At 42.2% G+C, this 24611-nt stretch overlaps 1 protein-coding gene across 2 annotated transcripts in view; it reads left to right on the top strand.

The window, feature by feature from the left end:
• The window catches only part of LOC311270807 (sodium/calcium exchanger 1-like), a 140159-nt gene that overhangs the window by 82017 nt on the left and 33531 nt on the right, over positions 1-24611 (top strand). The window contains exon 5 of one of the 2 annotated variants that reach the window (XM_084375975.1): positions 13357-13466. In XM_084375975.1, the coding sequence (XP_084232101.1) occupies positions 13357-13466 (110 nt within the window). Of the gene's footprint in view, positions 1-12931; positions 13039-13356; positions 13467-24611 lie in introns of both variants that reach the window. The other variant, XM_084375976.1, reaches the window with a different exon arrangement.

Genomic DNA, 24611 nt, shown 5'->3' with positions numbered 1-24611 from the left:
AGACTAATCTCCTTCTGCCTATTCAGCAACAATGGAATTAGCTTCACCTTTTCATCTCTGACAACCTTTATGGTGACTCTCAGGCAGGACTGGGAAGCAATGGAGCACATGTAACAGCATTAGTAAAGAAAACTGCATTTTTTATCCCAAATTGGAGGCATTTTTGGAAAAGATTTGACAGATATTGTCATGATTCCTCATCCTCAATGACCTGGATATATGCCTGTGATATTATGATATCGCATTTTTTTTTTTTCCTGCTGTCGAGGGCAAGAAATAAAAGTAAAGAGTCAGACGAGGAAGACGGCAGCAGGAGACATAAAGAGAAAGTCAGACATGAACGTACAGAAAACAGAGACAGTTTCAGCCTCTGCATTTAATGTTCGAATACGAACTTCAAGGCCGTCTCCATGAGATCGTCTGCCCTACTTTTTGACATCGGCGTCTCGTTGTTTGTGGAGATTGTATATGGAATCAGAACCCACACACACACACACAGGCGCGAGGAGGGCTGTTATTTCGATGAAGGGCGGCTGAAAGTGTTCACGTCTGACGTGCCAAAATATAAAACCAGAAGTTACAGTAAATGTCTTTTCTCACTGAAGCTCCCCTGAGAGTCCACGTCATTTTGCTGGTGGTTTTGGAAAGTATCCGCGAGTCGAGTATCAAAAAATATGTTACTCTCTAAGGAAAATACCAAAACATTTGTGTGTACCCAATAAAAGCTTTTTAATCACCTGGGGGATGTTTTTATCCGTCTTTTGCCACCAAGCTCGTTTCGACATGACAGAGAAGATATCCTTTTACTTTCTCCAAGTCATTTTCTTTGACGTCTGACAGTTGCATATAAGCAGCGGTCTCTGGAGTGATATTATGCCAGTTAATAGGTTTTTTTTGTGTGAGAATCCAACCGCACCGTATGTGTAACATTTGTTGCTCGTCCACACTTTGAAAGCTGAAAGAAAACTTTCTTTTTCGCAGTTAATCGACCCAGAATCTCAACAGCTTACCTTCACACTGGACCGTCCTGCAGTGCATGATGTTCACCCGGTGCTAACACAGAAAGCGATTGCAGGAATATTCAAGATTTAACATTCAAGATACTTCACTGTCGTTGTACTACTGTGCAAAACAACAACGCAACAAAAATACCATGTAAAAAGAGCAATATGTTAAAAAGAAAAAGAAGATTTGAGGTAATTAATTAGAATAAGTGATCTACTTGTTGGTAGGTTGTTGGGTATACGAAAGAAAGTGCCCCATCCCAGACCTCCTGACATATAAACCCCATTTTGTCCCTGACAGATTTCTACCAAAATGTATATAATAATCCCCAAGGGCAGTTAATATTGTGTAACAACACAAAAAACAAAACCTCCGAGCTTAAATCGTTGCTGTGTCGGGTCTTTTTCATCTTTATTTCTTGCGGTGGGGGAATATTCTCGAACATTACGAGGGAGCAGTCGGTTAAAGGAGGTGCTTTCACTTCCACAGTCGAGGCTCGTGGCTCCAGCGGCTCTTCAGTCCACTTGACGCTGCGTCACTCTCCATCAGATCCCATCGTTCAGCTTAGAGCTCACAAATGGCCTGGAAATGATGGAGTGCTGCATCTTGTTTGGCAGCGTCGGCTGATTAGCATTCACAGCCCGTCTTCCTCTTTAGCTTCTCCTCTCTCTCTCTCTCTCTCTCACACACAGACTTTCTCTGCAACCTCATTATGTCGTTGAGTTCGTATAGAATAAGATATATGAACTATATTTAGATTGCACTTTGTTCTGTGTAACTCCTTCCCCCCTTTTTTTTCACTATTTTCTTGCTCTTAATTGCAATTAGAGGCCTGGCTTTGTGTGTGTGCATATGTAAGCGACAGTGTTCGTCCTGTAAATTGCTGAGCTCAGCTATCTCTCATTTAATCCTGACCGGAATTGCTAAAAACACCAGTAATTAGTCTCTCTATCTTTGTCTTTTCCCTCCAGTTTGCGAATGTCCGTGCTTAGTTTTGCAATTTTAAGGCATGAGAATGAAGTGGGGGGGGGGCTTAAGGTGTTCAACACGGCAAAATTATGGAGCAAAAGCAGTTCATTTCTCTGTCCTCATTGCGCCGAAGTAAATCTGTGCAATTCCTGTGTGAAGATTTCAACTTTGGTGAACGGCGACACGCTAATTTGCACCACTGACCAACAGCACGCCACCCTGACGGTGCTGACTTGGAAGGGAACAGAGAGTCCAAAGTGGAGACAGTTGCTGATCAGCTGTATCTGCTTTTTCTTCTTCCTCCTCCTCTATAATCATTTGCTTACAGTTATAAAACAGGGATCAAGAGAACAAATTGTTCTTTTCCACGAACTGTGTCACCTTAATATTCTGTGAACGACCAAGCTGACAATTGCAAATCAGTTCAGGTGTCACGGACATGGAAACTGACGTTAGCGAGTTCGCTAGCTCGGAGAGCTTTTCCACCCTCCTCAATAACTCTGTTGAATGAAATGACGTCCAATCCTGAGAAACAGACAGCCAGAGGGGAAGTGGCATCCGAATACAGAGGGGGGGGAAGAAACTTGTGACCCATTGGCTAGTCACAAAGCTTCGAACCCATTTCACGCTGATAAATTAAACTGTTTTAAAAGGTGTACTAAATGCTTGTCTCTGTAATGTTTTGAGGACCGTCTTCTTTCTACACACAGTGATACACTTTTTTTTCGCTAGAAGCAGCTAATTTAGATTTTTTTGACGTGTAAGCTTCAGTTTACATCCTTAATTAAAACTTAAATGATGTCATGATCTAGAAATAACTGCAAGACCTTGATAACAATCCCAAGAAGGTGTTGTTCCTTGTTCCCACACACACACACACACACACACACACACAAAAGACCAACGCGCCCACAAGTGTTAAGCTACCAAAAAAGGATGTCACTTAGAAACAGCTTCCATCAGTTCCTGGGAAGTTGGTGTTATATTCGATCAGATTTACAAGCTCCTCATAGATGTTTCCTGTGTGAAGCTGTGTGTGTGTGTGTGTGTGTGTGTGTGTGTGTGTGTGTGTGTGTGTGTGTGTGTGTGTGTGTGTGTGTGTGTGTGTGTGTGTGTGTGCATGTGTGTGTGAGGGAGTCCCCAGGATTTTCCGAGCTCCTTATTAGGTTAACAAGATATACTGCAGATAGGAATGAAGGCAGAGCGAGAGAGAGAGGGAGAAGATAGGGAAACTCCCTGTGATGATAGAAAATAGTTTAAATGACACAGAGGAGGCTCTGACGCACACACACACACACACACACACACGAACACACACACACACACACAGCAGCTAGACAAAAATGGAGACTGACTGCGGTTTATGGCTTCGGCCAACTGTTTTGCATAGTGCTGTCCAATAAAAATGACCATTAGCATAAACATTATTTTTACGGCCCTGCTCAGTATCAGACTGATACAGGAGCTATGAGCTGAGAAAACAAGCAAAATGGCTGTCACTGCAGTTCCTCACCGACCTTCTGGCTCTGTTGGGAAGGCAGTAAAAGTCTCCCGAAAGTGAACAGTAAACAGGTAATTACACTAAAGTTTTTTTGTTGAATAAATGCATTCACAGTCCAACTTTTAGTCCAACAGCTGACTCCTGGAAGCCTTGATTTACTTTTCCCTCCAGGCATCTGAGAGCTTGAACACAACCATATTTCTCATTCATACCCAGAATTCTTAAAAACCACAGGTTGAGGATTTATTTTCTCTCCCTCAGGCAGCCGACGGTTTTTCATTCATTAGATTACAGAATGAAAATAAACCCTGAGACTCTGAGCTTGCTTAGAAACATTATAAATAATAGTGAGCATTTTATTCACTTTTCTCCTGTTATGTAATTTATCTCGCTGTTACAACAGATTAAAGTTGTGAAGAATGAGCAAAGGAAACTCTGACATCTCAGACGTGAGAGATGAGATAGAGCAGCTTGTGCAGGGCCGGATTAAATGGATAGATTTCACTGGGCAGACTATTTTTCAGGCCCCCCGCCTGCATATTTTGATATGAAGTTAACACACGAAATCTGTTTATTAATACATTACGATTATTATTTAGCCCTTTGATTTAGTTGGGTATATATTTTAGTCTATCTATATTCCAGTATTCATATGTAATCAGTTAGTAATGTTTTTAAAGGAAAAGTTTAGGATAGCTAACATCGTGTAGGTTTAAAAAAAAATGCACATTGAACATTGAAATAAAGTAGATCAGTAGTAGATTTTTTAAATATTTTAAAATGTGCACTAAACATTATTTAATGAAGGCAGTTGATGTCTGTCTCTCCTCTGTCTGAATGACCCTGCCGAGAGCTTGTGAATGCACCGCCCACATCCAGAAGTTTATGAAACCAAAGAGGAGTTTTTAACCACCTCTATTGAAAACTACAATATCATACAATACTGTCTAAATCCCTCATTATAAGGAAATGACTGAAGTTCATATTTAAATACAGTTATGACACATACCTTGCTCGTCATGCCGTTGCCCCCCTCCGTTTTAATCATGAAACAGCTGCCAGACAAATACTGTGTGAGGAATGACAAGCTTCAGTGAACTAGATATGCTAAATGTTAAATCAAAGTCTTTATAACTCTCTAAGCAAGTCATACAGCGTGGCAAAATAAACAACTTCCATTCATGTCAGAATCAGGTTTCATTGCCAAGTAGGTTTTTTAAGTTGGTGCATAAAAATAAGAAAAAAAAGATGTAAAAAACATGAATCATAAATAGAAAGTAGAACATTTTACAATAAAGATGAAGAAAAAAGTATTTTTTTACTATGAAAAGAGCTGTAAAGTGTCCAGAATAAAGGGGATGTAATGTGCAAACGTTCACAGTATAGATAATAATCCATAACATGTGCATAAATATATATTATATAAATATATAATACATAAAAAAGCACAGAATGATAGTAAGAGGTGCAGAGAGACACTCAGGGATACAATGTGAAACCTGTCATCCATGTGGGACCCATAGCAGCCCTGCAGCAGGTGTGTGTGTGAGTGTGTGTGTAACCTTTTTTGTGTTTCCATTAGCCTCCATAAAGTCAGGATTATGTGTATTAGTGAGCAGACTGGAGCTTATTAGAGGAGGCCTGGCAGAGCGCTGTCGGGCCTATTGTTGTGGTTTCCCACTGCGGCCAACATCATTATCAGCTTTGTCTTATAAAACCACTGCATGTAAACAGCCGCACACCCACACGCACACACAAACACACACACAGTTACTGTAGTGCTCTCTGTGTTAAGCTGTCACACATAAGCATAAACACACTCCAGCAAATAAAATCACTCTGTTTTCACCGTCAGATACACATTTATACAGAGTACACACTCTGTTTTCACTCTATATTAAACAGCGACTCTTAAAATCTCAGCTGACATGACACACAAACACACACACCCCAGCACATGTGCACAAACAAACAGGCACCCATGCTGACACTCGTTTATCCATCAACACGAGAACGCCCCATGTACACATACAAACACACAAACACACACACACAATTCCTTTGTTTAGTCTGCGACCAAAGTCCACCCACCAGCAATCTGTTCCACACAAACAAACCAGTTCACAGTCTGAAAAGCCAGTTTCAATCACACACACACACACACACACACACACACACACACACACCTCTCCCAGCAACCTCACATGTAGACACCAGGTTTTATAGAAGTTACATCCAAACATGTGAACACGCGTGAAAACATGCGTGCTCTTGTGTTGCACGTGTTGAAATAAGTTACTTCAAATGTTAGGATTGTTATCACAGCTACACACACACACACACAGACACACAAAGATAAACCAACAGGTTTGTTCCATCACTGTCATGTAAACTGGACCTGGTTGTCCACTATCCCCCCTCCCATCCATCCATCCACACACACACACACACACACACACACACAGACACACGCGCCAGCATTTTTTCCTCAAATCTAAAATAAAGCGCTGGTTCCCAAACCCAAATTTTCCGATCCAAATACGTCGCTAAGGCAGGTTGCTGAGGAGAGGGGGGCTGACCGGCACTGCTGCTGCCTGTTGTGCTTTACAACTTCCTGTGTATTTGTGTTTGTGTGTGCAAAGCAGAGGAAAGTGCTTTGTTAGCGTCAAATGTGTGCCGTGAAACAGAGAGGCCCTTTGGGTAACGACACACTGGCAACTTTGTTTTCCCAGCTAGATACAAGATACAGTACGTGGAACTTGAAAGGGCGCGTTTAAATAGCAAATGGAAAAAATCACTCAAAGACAGGACGTAGCTTTGAAGGTCCCCTATCACAGTGGCAGAGGCAGCCACACAGTTGAGTCATGTGGAAGTGATGAAAACATAAACACCAAAAATATTTATGTATTTCTGTGCTCCTGGCACGACTTGTCCCTACAGAAAAAGCACGTACATTTTGTTCATTTTACATGTGAAATGAGACTTTAGCATCCTTTTGGCTTTGTGCAGACACCTCACCGACATCACTGATGCTCTGTAGATGGGTACCAATGATGTTCTGGGTGGTTTTTCCTGTCCTGGGCCTGTATGAGCCATGCCAGTTTGGGTTTCTCAAGAAGCAGAGCCTTTTCTGTACTTTTATTCAGCCGTTGGGTGATGACCATGACATGTTCTCTGTCAAATTGGTTCCCATGAACCTGTAACTGTTTACCAGCTCCACCTCGTAGACGAGGGTGTGTATCTTTGCCTCCTTCTTTCTTAAATCAACAATCTGCTCCTTGGTTTTGTTGACATTGAGCAGTAGATTGTTCTCTGTGCAGCACCGCAAAATTGTTAATTACACGGGAAATTTAAGATATCAGGTGAAGACATTGATTGCAAATTGGCTGTGGGTAACAGAGTCAAGCTTTAACCAGTCTCCCGTTGCAAAACTGCCAAACACCGGCACGTACCTTCCCCTGTTCCCTCTTTGGAAATAAATAGTGCATTTCATGGTTATCATGATCACAAGTGTTAACATGGGATAATAGAAACATGTGGATAATCTTTCGGAGCCAAATCATGCGATCTACTCCTTTTTTATACGAGCTCCGACAGTTGCTGTTTTCAAGGCATCATGGCAAATATTCAAGGTCCAAATTGCAGGAGCACCAGAGCCAAAAACCTGCAGAATCATTTGTTTTGCGTGGAGACGGCGGTGGAAAATCATGAAAACAGAAACCCAAACATGAATAAACTTGATCAGCAAAAAGGAAAAGTGAATGTCACCAACATGAACAGACACAATGAAACTTTATTTTGGCACATTCAGATCACCTACTGGCACCGCCGCGTGTTTATAGTTTATGAACCTATCCGCTACTTTAGCATGACTCAGTTAAGCTGTTTTTGAATCATCCATTCTCCGTTTGTTCCATTATCTCTTATTCTCATGGCTAATTCTACAGAGGCTTTCTCGGTGAAGTGTTTTATAAACCCCGACAGAGGCCAAGTGCTAAAAGTGTTGCAGGAATCTTGTTTATGAAAGACAACAGCGGATGAAACGGAGGGTAAGGAAGCGAGTGTGATGGAGGAGGGGTCTGTCACAGCTGCTCAGAGGTTCGCTTGTTTCTGATGCTTTTTAGCAAAGTCAGACGGAGGACATCTCTGTGGGAACACAGATGTACTCTGTGGTCCCTGAAGTAATGTGTGTGTCTGGTTGTGTGTGTGTGTGTGTGTGTGTGTGCACTTCTGAATTCCTGCAGCTGAAATTCCTTGAGTATGTTCAGGTGTGGGTGTCAAAGCATACAAGTGTGATACATTTGCGAATGCTGCCATGCAAGTGTGATACCACCTCTCGTGTATGTGTGTGTGTGTGTTAAGGTATTTGTTTGCGAGGACCAGTCTGACTGCAAAACCATGAGAGTGAGAGCCTGTTTGGAAACTGAGGACATTTCATCTGGGCCTTCTATCAAAAGGGAGTTAGAGATATAATATGTAGGAACTCTGTTTTAAAATGTTTAAAGACGACTCCCAAATGTTTCCTACAATGTTCAAACCCAGAAAAACTTTACTCAAGGTAACGATATGTTTGATTTTGTCTCCCATCGCTCCTTCCCGGATGGGGAAATTGGCGAACAAGACTAAACATTACCACTTCAGATATATTTTCATCAGCGTTGGTGGTTGTTAAACGGTGTATTAACCACAAGCGAAGACATCATTTTAGTTTAGTTGCCCCAAACGGCGAGATTACCTCACAGTTGATCAGCAGTACGCTAAAATGCCTCTTGCCACACTGGCAGACATGACGTGATGACTGAAGTCCGCGAGGGCTCAGTCAGTAAGTCCGGACGGTGGAGATTTGGATGCAGCCTGGGCGTTCATTCCTCCAGAGGGTCTGGCTCTGCATCCGGCTTGAGAGTCCCCTAGCGCCAGAAGTTACATGTTGTATGTTTAAGGGTTGGTCTAAGGGTTAATGTTAGCAGCAAGGCTCGGTTTAAGGTCACAGTAAGAGACTGAGGACTGCACTGCATCAGCGAGGGCCTCGCAAGTATCTAAGCACAAACCTGCATGCGTGTAAGAGTGTAAACTCCACAGTCAGCGTGCCACCGTCGCATGTTTCTCTGTGCAAGTCATACTCCATTATCCTTACTGAACCTTCGCATGGCATTCACACACACTCACACACACTCACAGAAACATCTGTTCACACTGCTCTCACTACACCGTGTATGTGTTTTGTAGAGTAACATGTGATTGATGGGATACAGACGCACAACGAGGCAGTGCTTACTACAAACAATGTAAGCCACTGTGTAATATCGGAGTCTCTCTCACACACTTTATTATACACACACACTCCTATATACACTGACAAATACAACTCAGTGTAGTTTTGTACAGTAGTTGACCTCTCTCTCTCTAAAACACACTCACTTGTCAGTACACACACACGCACACACATCATCGGTCTGGAAACAATCTTCTCCACCCCTGTTGGTTACCCAAACATTGCGTTGCTGTGGCAACGGGACAGTGTACTGCGCAGGCAGCGTGTTTGTCATGTGGAGGGAAGTGCACGTGTGTGTACATGTGTGCGTTCATCTATTTGATTGCGTGTGAAACAGGAGAGAGAAAAGCGATGCGGATCAAAAGACGATAGCTCGCGTTTGATGTCAGTGTCTGCGTCGGTGCTCAGCCTGGATAAGCTTTGTGAGAATATGTGTGTCGGCATGCGCGTGTGTTTTTCCAGCGAGTTGGTCATCTGCGAGGTTTGCCAGCTTCAACAGAGGAGTAATTCCCAAAACTGTGGAGGGAAAAAAGTCCACCAGTCTGTCTCTGCAAAGTGATTCATTGTCGACACATTTATGGAGAGTTAAATCACATTTTTTATTTCTCTTTCCGCGCAGAGTCATTTAAGTTTCCTCCGATCTCAGGTCAGAAAAACGATCGCTGGCAAAAAGTGTCTTAATGGAGACTTTGATGACATTATAACACAAAAACATTTGTTTTGTAGCCGACTTGATTGAAATGTTGAAATACATCCCATAATCATATTCCCATGGGAGTAGAGTGATTTGTGTAACTTTCGGAGGTCATCTGTTTTCTCAACGCTGTGCAGATCCGTCATGTTTATAATTTGTGAAAAATCTTTAAAAAGTCATCTGAAGACATTGGTCTCGTGAATCATCGATTCGACGTTGTGTTTTTGAACGAGCTTGGATTTGCTTGTCACCACTGAGGTGGCTGTGGACTGCTGATGAGAGCTCTGATAGCTGCGTGGGTGCAGAACAGTCGAGGTGCACGTAGCTGCTCGGGAAGGACGCCCACTCAGAGAGGGAGCCGATCTACAAGTTGGTACATCTGAGGGGGAACACGGACTTCGTTTACCTCGTAGAAAAATGAAACATAGACACAGTACAAACTGTATTCCCCATGTACTTCTACTCCACTGATAATAGACCTTGTATTAATTGAAGTAGTAGCAGCAGGAATTATATTCCCGGTGGGGATGTAAACACTGCTGCTCCCTGAGCCCCTCCATTCATGTTTTGGGAGGTTGAGTGCCTTGCTCAAGGGCTCCACCTTGAGGCAGGGGAGGGTTTCGCTCCATCACTTGTCCAGCTCTGAGTGTTAACTGGCTGTCGGTCTTGAGTTTCTCAAGGCCAGAAGGAGAAAACTGATCTCCATCTGCTATTTCTGGACAGTGATAAATGGGTTTACCTCGACTGTAACGAGTTAACCCCCAACACTCGAGTGTGTGTGTTGATATTTGCATATGGTGCTTTAATGGTTCACCCTCTGCTGTGCATTATGCAGCTGATAGATTAACCTGTGATGTTCCTGTGTGTAATTAGATGATTAGTAGGCTGCTTATGTCTTCTGTCATCAAAGGGGTTGCTGCTGCTGCCAAGGCTGCAGGTGGGAGGAATTACAAGTATAGATTTATTCATGTACTGTACTTAAAGAAGTGTGTAACCGTTGGACAGACGGCCCTTGCATAAAAACTGGGCTGTTTCTGTAATAGAAAGATTTATTTTTGAAAATTGGTGCCAGATGACCAGAGAAAACAGAAATAAAGGACTGTGGTAACAACTATGACGCACTCTTGACGATGGGAGACAAACTGCGAGTTTCACGGTGCTTACTTTGGCTCGTTGTCCGTTTTGAAACAGGAAACAGTCAGGAGGCCAGCCGGTAACAAGCAATATCATATATGATCAGCACTGTTGTTGCACTGTTTTCACAATACAGGAACAATATGGCCGCCACTTCGGGTTCACTAACTTACGCTATTGCAGCTGAACGTTACACTAAAATGTTTCTGGAAACATTTTGGGAAGAAACAGGCAGTGAAGTAATAGAATCTTGGTTTATAGTTTATCAGCACTACCTAGTTTTGACAGTTTGATTGGAGGTTGGTGAGACGCCCCTCACTCGACTGTGTGTTCTGTCTCTTTTTTGGCAAAGAAATTGCACTCGAAAGAGACGGTGGAGAAAATCTGTAACCATAACTTTTGTTCGCGTACAGAGAGAATAATTACATTCAATTACTAGTGAAAAGGCAACTAGATGAACTCATAAACAAAAGATGCACAAAGCCAAACATCTTCACTGGATTATTCACATGTGTGTATCATTAACGCAATATCAATATTTAATTTTCACCACTGCAGACTGTTTGCTTGCATGCGAGCGTGGATTCGAATTCGGTGCAGCTAACACGATGCCTGCTGACGATTCAAAACAGGTCGCAGGCTAGTGGCTTGTATAAGCTCCTGTGTGTGTGTGTGTGTGTGTGTGTGTGTGTGTGTGTGTGTGTGTGTGTGTGTGTGTGTGTGTGTGTGTGTATCTGTGTTTCCAGTCTGGAACAAAAGCCATATTCTCCAAAATCCACTGCAGGCAACAACAAAGACATCTGAGAGAATACTCATAATCTTGCCTATAGGGTGGAGAATGGACACACACACACACACACACACACACACACACACACACACACACACGCACACACACACAACATCCACAGGCACTCACTCACACTGTAAAGACACACACACACACACTCTCTGTCCCGCTCCATAGCCCTGTGACCTCAGATATTACAGTAGCTTCACTGCCAAATATGACTGAGGCCAAGCGCCACAATAAACACACACAGTCACACACACTCTCCGTCCACTGGAGCGTTTGGTTGGTCAATAACAGGAGCTTCACTTGGCGGTTTAAGTGTTGGTGAAAACTCGGCTGCAGAGGAGTAAATCATCGGCTCGCTCATCGACAGAGTGATGTTACAGTTTGCAGGCTGGTTTATTGCTGTTAGATAAATCAGACATTGAAAGGTTGAAGTTTATCTGTAAGGAAGTTGTTTAAAGATAAACTATAATATCGCTTATTTGCTGTTTCAGTTGCGGCTTATCTGCATGTTGATTGTTTTCATTGAGCTGACAGTTGGTTAGACTGGTGTCTTTGCTGTGTCTTGTTGAGGGTGTTAGTCGAAGGTGTTGAAGGTGTTACTTGCAGCAGCAGCAGCAGACTTTTCTTTCTGTTTAAACTATTCCCTCCTTCTTCATTGTTATTTTCCTGCTTTTGTTTCTCCTTTCATTGCATCTGGTCTTGGGTGATTTCTTATTCTTCTAATGTCTCAGACCTGTCTAAATGCCGATTCAACCTCAAAGACTGTCAGTTCACCCTGAATTCAGCCAACGGTGTGAAAAGAGTCATTTGATAAAGTGCTCATAATGGGTGGACTTTGTAATTTTTAACTACAGCCTTTTACTGCAGATTTTTGATGAAAATCGAGGTCTTTGACTGGCTGAATTGAGGGTGAATTGTCCTGGTTTCCCACAAGCACCAAGAGAAAGTCCTCTTTTGTTTAGACTTCAACAATTGTCGTTCAATTGGACTACATTATATTGTCAAATAGTCTTTGGAAGTGAAAAGAACTATGTTCAACAATACTAAAATTGCAAACCTCCTGCAGGATCGTAAAGGTTTCTTTATGCCTGTTCACGTGCTAAAATTACTAATAGAAGTGATAAACTCTGCGACCACTTCCCAGCTCCATTCAGTTTGTAGCAGTGACAAAGTTAAAGGAGAAAGTCAGGCTGCAGAGGAAGATTGAATTGAGCCTTGATCAGGACGGCAGGCTGGCAGAGCGACGAGCTTATCAGATCGATCTTGTCAGAACGATGTGAGCTGTTCCGATAACACCAAACATTACCTGACATCTGATTCTGTGGTTAGATGAGGTGGAAATGTGTAAGATGTTATCAGACAAAGGTAAAAAGCCTGAGAAACAAGGAGATGATGTTGGAGGTTTTGAAAAATAGGTGCTTGCGGGAAACCAAACGCTGCTCTTTTCTGTTTCCTCTTGAACTTCCAGTTTCCAGCCTGTCCTTTCCTGACTTTTTCTGCCTTCTTTTCTTCCCTTTTCCTCTTTTCCTTCCTCCTCCTCCTCCTCCTCCTGTCCAGTAAAATCATCAAGGTGAGAGTAATCGACGACGAGGAGTACGAGAAGAACAAAACCTTCTACGTAGAGGTCGGGGAGCCTCGCCTGATTGAGAGCAACGACACCAAAGGTCAGGAAGGTGGTGAGCCTCGTGACCCCGTGACCCCAGAGTGTCCGCCACAGTGTCCACAGAGGCTGCATGTTCTCGACACATGAAGGAGAATCTTTCTTCACCTCCTCATGTGTCTTTACTCTGACTGAGAACATGCAGCAGGATGTGGATCATCTCATCCCACCACATCCGCCACTCCACCTCATATATATGTGTGTGTGTGTTGGGTTTTTTTTATGTGCGCGTGCGCATACCTTACCATGGTGTTTGTTTACCATGCATGCATTCACCACCTCCCTCTATGTGTACGTGTGTGTACGTGTGTGTCCCATACAGGAAGAGCATAACCGTTAGGATCTTAGACCGGGAGGAGTACAATAAGCAGTCCTCCTTCTACCTTCTGCTCGAAACCCCCGAATGGAGACGCAGCGGGAAGGAACGGACAGGTGTGACAGCCAATCAGCACTGAGAGTGACGCACCTCATGAGGTTTTAGAGAATCCTGAATCAACAGACAGCACATTAACCCCTTCATGCATAAATGACAACCCTATGTATGAAAGGGTTCATTCGCACCATAGTCAGGTCATGAATGATCTGCTAATGCAGTTGTTGTGTTGTTACCAAAAGAATAACACATAAGATAATATGTGCGTCCCAATTCCATAATTCATGCTAATTCTGAGCAGATTTTGATAATGTAACATCACAAAAACCCTGATTTTGGGGTGTTTATGGTCATTATACCACCAGAAAAACGTTGTCACAGCAGGAAAAGGAAAAGCCTGTCACAGCAAGAAAATAAATTGTCACAGTCACTCAGTTAAGTTGATTTATTTCTATTCTAAATTTGAAGTCTGACTGATGTTCAACAGTGCGAGTAGCCTACTGTATGATTTCCTGGAGAGCGTTCAGGCTACCAATCACAATTGTCTTGCTATGGTGCCCCTGCAAAAAAGTGTTGTGGGGGGCCTTTTAAAACATGTGGTGAGGCGAGCCCTGATGGCTCGATCCTCACAAAAGAAAAGGTTACAACTGCTAGCTTGTTAGTGCTTGCACCGTTAGTGACCAGGTTAGGGTTGTTTTCAGCTGTAACTTGCTAGCTTGGAGGCTGTTGTTTCCCTTAGCTAAGGGGATTTTTAAATTGATAGCATACAGATAGTGGAGGGGAGGAGAATGCAGCCAGATTTAAGAGCCCAATGCCTGGCTTATACCAACAATCAACATCTGTGACAAGTCAGACTGTTAAAAAACAAAAAAAATGTGTTAATTTCTTGTGAACTAACTGTAAAAACACTAATAAGTATGTGGTTTGGAATTGGGACACACTAAGAGCATCAGCTAGAGAAACCAAAACTTGAACAGAAAGTAAAGACGACACTCAGCACTGTTTGATTGACAGGTGATCTTTGAGGAGCGCAGCATTGAATGCCACAAATACAAATAAAGGCGAGACAATTACGATATTATAGGCTAGAGAACTTCACAGAGTAGCTGTGATATTCATCTTATTGGACTTTTGTGCAATTTGAATCATATTTATTTTATGCAGAGCCTAATATGATAGCCCAGACAAGAGCACTTTAGAGTTGGCAAAGAAAAGGGCACTTTACAGCTGGCAACGCTGCGAGAAATAAAATCAAAGCATCAGTCGCTCTTCTATCATATTTCTAATGTGACAAAACGCAGAGCTGCTCCCTAATCGCTCATGTTTTAACAGGCCTGTTGATTTGGGATTCAGGTCGAACACACACCGGAGAGATTCTGCTGCTCTCTTCTGTACTTTCACCTTTTTTTTTTTCTGCTTTTCTTTCTCTGCCTCTCCTCAGAGGTCTGTACAGAAAGCTCAGTGGGAATCACACCTGTCCTCTCCTTTCTTCTCCTTTCCTTTTTTCCTCTGCCCTGTTCTCTCGTTTCCATCCAGCCAAGAGCTTTTCATGCGTTGAGATCTGCTCTCTGCTGGGGTTTGAAAATGCCACAGCTTGCTTCAAAAATAATCTCATGGAGGTACAGAGAAAAGCCATATAGAGACAATACCCAGGATGGTGATGTCACTGTGGGTTTGACTATGATGTGAACAGCTTCCCATCAAAGAAAGGCCCTAAGTCAAAGCTTCATGTGTCCCTTGGCTCAAAAGGGGAAGTAATTAACACTCAGAGCACTGCAGAGTCACACGGTGTCGATGCAGAGTTTTGGGTAAATGGCATATCATGACATCATATTAAAAACTACTGCTATTACCCAGGGTTTAATGGGTATAATGGGTTTAAATCAGTATTATTAGCGCTTGCATTTGTCTGGAATGTTTTCTTTACCGACAGACAGAATATGAAAGGCTCCACAGTACAAAGAGTCGAGACAGCATCAACAAAACTGAAGCAGAACAGCTCTGAGCTAAATAAACCATTTAAAAAAGCCTTTATTTTGTCTGAAAAATACATTGTCACAAACCTGCAGCCCAGTCGCCATAATAAATGTTGGGAATGTACGTTCCTGCAAACCGAAGACATGTTAAACTACATTTCTTTAGGTTCAATGTTCAATCTTGTATCTTGTGACAACGCTGTGCTTCTGGTGAGGTTTAGGCACAAAAACCACTCGGTCAGGGTTAGAAAAAGATCATCTTCTGGCTTAGAAATACCTGTTCGATTGCCAGAAACATAGCTGGAGATGTCCCAACGTCCCATCAAAAATATCCAGTTTTTGTCACCGCGAATGGGGCTTGAAATTGTCCCGAGGTCTCCTTAGAAGTAATCAGTGGTGCCACGCCTACAAATGTTGAAACACAGTCTCAAACTGCGGTCACTGGCTTGGTAGCCTTCTCGACTGTAACTCCACCACCATTCCCCAACTGGAAACGAAAGTGCGATATGTTCACTGCCAACATTTTATCCTGCCAACTGCAGAGCTAACAACCAGTTTGTTCTCAGCTCACGAAACGTTGACGTAGTGGAGATTCATTGTTCTCACACAACAGTTTAATTTAAACACAAAACATAAAAAGATTCAAATCATAAAATGTACATCGTCTTCAGCGTCATCTGAATCGTATCGCAAACAAAGCCTTTCCTCATCAGGGAGATCATTAAACCTAGTAGTTTGTAGAGCCAACTGTTGTGTTACACTGTTATGTAAAACATCACTGTCAAATAAATTGTACAAATTGGTGCAATTAAGACAGTGAAGACAGTTTAAATGGTCTTCATCGCCCCCTTTCTTCACTCTATATTATATATCTTCATGTAATACATTGTATATTAACGTCAAAAAGCAAAGATGCACATGCAGGGATGTGGTAATCATCTTTAAGGCTGCTATAGAGTTTGGTGTGTAGTCTGAGCGTGTGTGTGTGTGTGTCCTCATGCCACATCCGTGCATCTGTTTTCCACCGTTTTAGTCCATTATCTCACCAGCGCACCTCGTCCTCCTCAACCTAATGTAATATAGAGTTGCACAAACACAGCCGATGTTTCCACTTGCTATTTATTGCTTTTCAAATACACACACAGACACACAACAATGAGGCGGACGGCAGCTTGTGTTGAGAAAAGTCTTTTTGCGTTTTAACTGAAGTGACCCACAAACCAAATGCACGTTCATGTTAATCTGGTGTTGGTAGGTTGAGGTGGAGGTGAACCAGCCCACCACCTGTGGTTTTCAGGTTGTTATCTAAAGGGGCTTTTATGCCTTTAAACTCACTTTGCCTCTCCCGTGGACAGTAATTAAAGGTAGCTCCATCTCTGCCTCTCTTTCTGACACACACACACACAGACACACACAAATGCAAGACAGGGCAGTGCTATCAGTGCGTTAATGGCAGTGTGTGTTTACCAGGCATCAGCAGTGTTTATAGTGATGAGGGGATCAAAGACAGGGGCTGGATATCACATTATCACAGTCAGGAGATCAAACACACCTCCGGGATACGTAGAGGCACACAACACACACACAGAGTTCAGGAGCTGCAGCAGGTTTGTGTGTTTTATGAACCGATGTGCTGAGTCTCTCTATGCTAAATTAACCCTGCAGAGATCTTTATAGCCTTTGTCCAATAACTGTGTAGTTGTGCATGTTCAGTACGTGTTTATCTGAACGTACACATACTTATCTTCATGTACGCTCTTATGTAGCCCATATTTGTTCCTGTTCTGTGTGTGCGCTTCAAGATATGGAGTCAAAGCTAAATGATCTTAAAATTTCAGTGGAAAACCTTTTATATGTTATTTAGCTTCGGCAATAATGTAACATACTGCAGCCAAATCATTCAGGAATGTAATGGAATCAACTTAACTTAAGACTTATATACAAGTTTTGTTTATTACAAATTCAACAAACTCAGTTCTTCAAAGTCTTTTGACCTGAAACGATGAGTTGGGTGAACGACTGTGCATGAGTTCAATCAACTCGTTGAATTACGTTTCTAATGAAACATGGTCAGCATATCAGCAGACGTCCTAGTGTGCATTGTTTGAGAGTTGAAGCTTTTCTAAGACCATTATTTTTCATAGTTTGGAAGAAAAAGTGACGGAAACTTGCTATAATACGCTAATATATCTCATATTATCACCATTAGGAGCAACTCCAGCTGTTTGTTTGTGTGAAATGATGAACTAAGAACAGAGAAAATGTGAAAGGAAATCAAATTTGTTTTTAATGTTCATTAGTCTGACTGAACAGTCGTTGATTTAAGGTTATTAATGATGTTGAGTTGACTTAAAAATTGGTTTCACAAAACAGAAAATGTCAAAAAAAGACCTTGAACTTATTACAACCTGAGTGAAGTTAACTGAAATATTTAAAGGAGCAGCATTAGGAACATTAGTGCCAATAAAGCTCATTTGAATTCAAATTTAAATGTAGAAACATTGTTCAGAAAAGTGTAACTTTGCTTTTGGGGCCAAAACTGATTATGATAATACAGAATAATGAATTTGTTATTATTATTATAATTATTTTTTAATCCCAGTCCGTGCTGCTCGAATGGATTTGAGTATCAAACATGCGAAATTGTTTTGGCAAATATAGGAAAATATTACAAGAAGCATAAGCTCTTCATATTTATTATGAGGATGATCCAGTGGGCAGCAGTGATCTCACAAACTTGTTGACTAATCAATACTAAAATAACTGTTTGTAATTACATTTCTACACAACACATATTTATCATCCTTTTTTTTATTTAAGTCTCGCCGTTTCCTCACAGTTGATAATTAAAAGTAAGAAAATACTGCCGAAGTGGTCGTATTAATCACCGAAACACTGCTCTGAGTCTGTGCTCCGACTGAGACTCCATGTTTTTCTATCCCCAGCTCTGTGTAAGTGTTTTCAGAGGCTGTGCTTTCAGTAAATTAATTCCTCTCACACGGCGAGCGCTGCAGAGAGGGTCTGGAACGTGGCATTGATTTTCTCAATACATTTTGGAACAAGCCCACATATTTCAAATGGGCTTTTAAACATCGTGCCCCAGAGACTGCAGCTGAAAACCCGACCAGAAGAGGAACGTTCGCTCACTAATGTTGATTAATGTGTGAATTCTGCCCTCAGATATCAATCCCAGAAAACAGCTTTTACATTCAGGGAGTGTGGTGAGAAAACACAGGCAGCTTTTATTGTTGGGATACTGTGAGGTCCTGTTTCATCTTCTATCAGACCGGCACGTCGTGTTTTAGTGAAGTACCTCTGAGCCAGAGATGAAAGCCTGATGTTATTTTCCATTTTTTTGTTTCATTTTCTTCGCTTCTTCTCGCTGGAAGCAGCGCAGGTTGGCAGGATTAAAGTGCCGACTAAACAAGCAGCGGATCTTACATTTACCATATTGATACGAGCAGTCGCAGTCAGACAGATGGGGAGGGAAACAATGTAGTTCAGTCACTCGTCTCGTCGCTGTTTGACTTCACTGAGAGCCGGAAAGGTGCGAATGAGTAACAAGGCTTTTACTTGCTATGTAGCGGCGCTAAATGAACAGTCGAGGGCCGCTTCTGTTTATGTGATATCATGCAGCGCTGAATGTCCGTTTCCATTGTGCAGAATGACTTTTACTGAGAAAACAGGGAGAAGGTTCAGTGCCTCAGAGCCTTTTAAACTATTAAAAAAGGAATATACCGAGTGTTTCATACACAGGGGCAGTTCAGTGTGCTTCACATCAGGGCTGCGTATAAAGGAGGGACGAGGGGAAATCTTTCTGGGGTCCAGACAGTAACTGAGGCCCACGGAGGCTAGAAATAATCATGTTCACGGATAAATTTCTTATGAAACAACAGGAATTAACCATTTTTAAATATGAATTAACTGTTTTTTGGCCGTCAAAATGCACCGCAGGCAGCTTGACACATGACTTAAGTAGCTAATTTTTGAGTGAACGTCCTCGGTTTTGCCCGGACCTGAACATAAATCAGGGTGCCAGAAAAGCTGAGGGCTTTAGACCCAAATAGTCACCACTCTTTTCAGTCAGCTCAGAAAGCTGCTCCCAAACAAGCTGAAAAGACAACGATAGACAGGATGCTAACTTCAAAGCCAACATTACAAGAGGTAGCGAGCATCAATGAATGAGCCAGATGTGGACAAACAACAGTTCAAGGTGTACAAGAGAGAAATAAATGATAAGTAATATCCTAAAATCTTCTCTGACCAGAGAACCATACCAGTGGGTTTTCTTGGGGAGGTGATACTTCGGGAGTTTGGCGTGTTAGTGTAAATAAAGTATCATAATAACTGCCACAGCAACGGCACTTTCAAGGCCTTAGAAGCGTTAGCCTAATGGGCCAAGCAACGATAAGTGTAAGAGTTGAGAGAGGTCTATTTGCAAGTTTTGCGAGTAGGCACGGGGAAAAAGAAATGTTTTTAACCTTGCTTTAAATTTGCTACATTTGGGGGAACATCTAACATCTTCTGGCAGTTCGTTCCACTCGCGCGCAGCATTACAGCTAAACGCTGCTTCACCACATTTATTTTGGACGCGAGCAGCACTTTAAAACCTATTCTTGAACTAAATGGAAGTCAGTGTAAAGACTTTTAGAGCAAGAGTGAAACTCAAGCATCAGCATTCTGAACGAGCTGCTGCTGTTTAATGGTGTTTTTAGAGTGACTAGTTCAGTTACCATTACTGTAGTTCATCGCACTGGAATTAAAAGCATTAAGCATTAAGTGTCTCTCGGTTATTTTGGGACACCAAACCCTTGATTCTTGGTCATTTTTGGCAGATCTAAGTCTATTAGATCTATTAGTCATCTTATGTATAACAAAGATACCAAAATCAGCTATAGTTTCCCTCAGCAGGGATTTGTTTTCGACCATCTTCACCAACATTACTTCTGCTGCAAACGGGGAAAGCAGTCCGAAGCATTTGCAACATTTTAAAGTAAATTTTTACAATTTTATCACAAATTGTCCTCTCGGCATCGAGCTGCAACTTCTCATTTGTTCAGGGGAGATTGAGAAAATGTGTGATTTACTTTCCCATTAACCTATTTCAACCTCCTCTATTCCTGTCTTTTCAACACCTTTCAACAACCCCCCAGAGCGCAGGCGTGAACTTGTTTCCAGCTTTTGTTTGTTGTGTGCAGATGGTGCTAGATATGTTTGCAGGTTGAGACAGAAATACAGTCTAACAGTGTTGTTGAGGATTCGAAAGGGCAGATTTTCCTTCTGTAGAGAGAGAAGTCGCTCGACTCGACTCGACTCGACTCTCTCGATTACATCTCTCGTGTTGGAGATTATTTTTTCTGGAGGAAAAAAGCTCTATTCACTGGAGGCTTTGGAAGTCTCCGGATGACCCTGTGACATTGCAGGTTTTTGATTTGCTCCAGAGGAGCCTCAGGACAGCGGGGTGGCAGGGGAGAGTTCACTGCAGCGCATGAACCTCCGTCAGTCATCGGGGTGGGAGACAGCGCAGCGCGAGGAAGGAACAGTGCTGAGAGGGAAACCAGCTGAAAACACACGCACCCTGCAGAGGGTGATGACCTCATGTCCTAACACACACACACACACACACACACACACACACACAGTATCAAACATGCATGGACACACACAATATACCCTGGTAGAGTCACATACATTCAAACATGTGACTACAGAGATAAACACATGTGGCTATGTGTGAATAACTGTGTGACAGCAATGTCCTCTACTCTCATCCTCCTTTTACTTGTGTGTGTGTTAAATTATGCAACAGTACATAAAATAATGAGTTACCCGGACTGTACATGTGCCAAACAACAGTAACTAATGTGGGACACGATAATCTGTTTATTATGCCAGTCGGTGTCTGCATGCGTGTGTTTGTGTTCGCCAAGGTCTCCCTATATTTAGTTTAATTACCACAATATACATTACAGCCAACTCACTGAACCCTCTGTTGTTATGTTTACAGTAGTAAACAACATTAGTTATACATTTTAATGAGGTGTTGAAACAGCATCGTTAAGTCCGTCATTAATCATTACAAATCACCAAACAATGTAAATGAATGTATTTGCATCTTTGTTACAGTAATGTGCACACATAAGTAACATTTACATTAGCAGTGACTGATGAACTGGAAATAGACGTAAATGTTTTGTTTAACCTCTTCAGCACCTCCTCACCAAAGTTAGTGTAACTAAGGAAATAAAGATCTATTATGAGTTTTTGTTACCTGTTACCTTCAATCAGGGATATCAGAGGTCACAACATGGCATTTTTTGCCAGGCGCCTGAATATTTCCTTAGATAAACATGTGTTAAGTGTCAATTTTCAGTGATGCTGTTATCTTATTTGAACATTTTAAGATTATATAATGTGGACCCTTCACATTTTCCAGCTAAAAGGGGCAGTTACAAGTCATTTGCAGACTTATTTTAGCATTAAAAAAATGTAGGCAAGAAAAATTGATAAATAATCTAGTGTAAAGATTAATGTCAGATGCCCTTACAGAGTTTATGATAATTTTACATACATTTCCAACAATAAGAACAGGTTACTTCATCAGTTTAAGTTCATTATTGTAAATGTAGTGTAAATAAACAAGTAGATGATGGCACAGAAGATAACATTAATTAGACTGTAGGTTTATCAGCTCAATCAGGGACTTCCTGTCGCTCTTCCTGCTCATCAACATCACCTTCCCCTCCTCTCACCTTGCTTATTAATGCATGATTTATGTTTTTAATGGTTGGATTTAATCATTTGAAGCAGCTTTAACCACTGAACAACTTCAAAGTTAAAAATGACATTATCACCTTTAGTTAACTGCTGATCCATTTATGCAACATTATCATTCATTTACAGTCCTCTTACTGGACACACGGAGGAAATATATTCACTCTACTCAGTCTCTACCAACTCCGAAGGGAAATATCTGGCTCTTTAGCCTCTAAATGCTCCACTGTGTTCACCTGTTGGTCTTGAACTGCTGCTTGGTGCTGGGCAGGTAGTGTAAAGTGGTTCTTTTACAGCTCTTTCACTGAAAACAGCTGCCTGATGCTGCTGAAAATGGCGATATGAAGGCTGTTAGATGACATAAAGTGCTAAAACTCACTGAAAAGCTCCATAAAGCTGAAGGGGAGCTTCAGATTGAGGTGATAATTTTCACCAGAGCCACCACACATTGTTACTCTGTTTTTCTGATATATAACAGCGGTTATAGGCGGTGCAGTGAATTGTGTAGACGCCTTCAGCATTTCGCAACTTAGCAGATAATGTTTCCTCACGACGCTGATGAATAAAAACATGTTTTGGGTGCATTAAGTTTCTCTCCAACCCGTTTGCTGTTGCAGTATATACACAAAATGTCCAGGAGACGAGGTCGCTTCCTTCTCCCATCCTCCCCCTCACCTCCATATCTCTCTCGCTCTTATCCTTCCTCCTCGCTCATGTCAGTCCTTTTCCCTTTGTTTCTTGTTCCTCCTCCTCTTTCTTTCCCCCCATCGTCCTTCTCACCTCCCTCCTCTCGTTCTTCTTACATAACCCTTCCCTCATCCTCTGCTCACACCTGTTTGACCTCTCCTCTCCTCTCTTCTCCTCCCTCTTCTCTTCCTCTTCAAATTCACTATTTATCATCTTCCTCACCTCCTCATGTCCTTCCTACTCGTTCCATCTTCTTTCCTACTTCTTGTCCTGTCCTCTGCTGTGGACAGACATGTTTTCTCCTTCAGCTGCTATTCTGTCTCCTCCTATGGGACTCTCCAAAAGTGTGACAGTGTAACCGCTCTTCTACCTCCTCCTCCTCCTCCTCCTCCTCCTCCTCCTCCTCCTCCTCCTCGCCATGTCCCCTGCTGTACTATTTAATCCCGCAAGACAGCTTCTTCTCTGTCCCCCCCCTTGTCTTTTTCCTCCTTCCATCTGCTCATCTCCTCCTTGACACAGTGCAGAAGTTTCTCCCCTCTGCTCCTCCTCTTACCTTCACATGGTGACACTTCCCCCTCCCCCTCTTACTCTTCCCTCGTCTTCCTCTGCCTCCTCTGACGGAGCCCGATCAAACATGACAGGGTGTAAAAATCCTCTCCTCTCCTCTTTTCACCCTTTCCCTCCACCTATGGAGTCGCTCTCCATCCTCTCCCCTTCCTCTCCCTGTCTCCCTGTCGTCCTCCATCACTTTCGTGGACCTTGGGACTCAAAGCATGACAAGGTGTGAAAGCCTGCATGCACGCTGCACACACTGCCTCTTGTCAGCACATATTGACCCGTGTTTCATCCGGACAAATACACAGACGCAGAAAGAAAACTCAATATTTCATTAAAAAATTATAACCGGGTCATGTTGTGAAAATGAAAGGCATCAAAGTAAAAGTTACATCAGTCATGTCCAGACTTCATGTCCAAAAACGCCGCACTTTTTCTAGCCTTTTTCAGGGTCTCTCTACTAAAAGGCATTTGTTGGGTTGTTCGCACGAAAAGAGCCACAAATAGTTGAGTAAAGATGGAAAAAAAGAGGGTTCAAAGAGAAGTTCAAACACCGGCTGTTTTCTCACCTCTGCACAGCTTGGCAATCACTGCGTCAAGCAGGTGCATGTTGGGTTGTTTTGGAAAGTAAAAGAAATAGTCGGTGACAGCTCCCCAATTCTAACGTCAGACAGGTGTCGAGGCAGGGAGCTTTCAAAGCCATTCAGCCATCCCATACGCAGTTCTTGGGCTCTCTTCACCTGCCGGTGTTTGCAGCAGGTGTTTGTGAACACACTGTTTCAACTAACCATTGAATGAGTTACCGCAATATCCCCAGACTCCCTTAAAAATCACATGATTGTTAGATTTGCTTATGGTCCGACTTGTAAGAAAGTTGATTTTTGAGTCTCATTTCCAAAAATCACTGATGCATTGGTTTTCCCAACGTGTGGGAAAGTGACTGACCCGACCTATAATCCCAAAGCATCTCTATAGTATGTGACGAGTCGGGAATGAGACTCAAAAATCAACTTTCTTACAAATTTGTCGTTTAAATGAGGAGAAACTTGCAAAACATCTACAGGACATCAATGCTTCTGAATACACTGTTTTAACTCATTTTACCATTTACTCTTAATGTATATATTAGAACATTTTATCGATGGTAAACATGTCAAATTTTACACATACAGTAAACTTCTTTGTCAGCTGTGAAGAAAGTCCCCAGACTCC

This window comes from Pagrus pagrus, assembly GCF_965226575.1.
Source record: "Pagrus pagrus genome assembly, chromosome: 15".
Lineage (NCBI taxonomy): Eukaryota > Metazoa > Chordata > Actinopteri > Spariformes > Sparidae > Pagrus > Pagrus pagrus.
The sequence above is the reverse complement of the archived record's forward strand: the minus strand, read 5'-3'. Positions and strand labels throughout refer to the sequence as shown.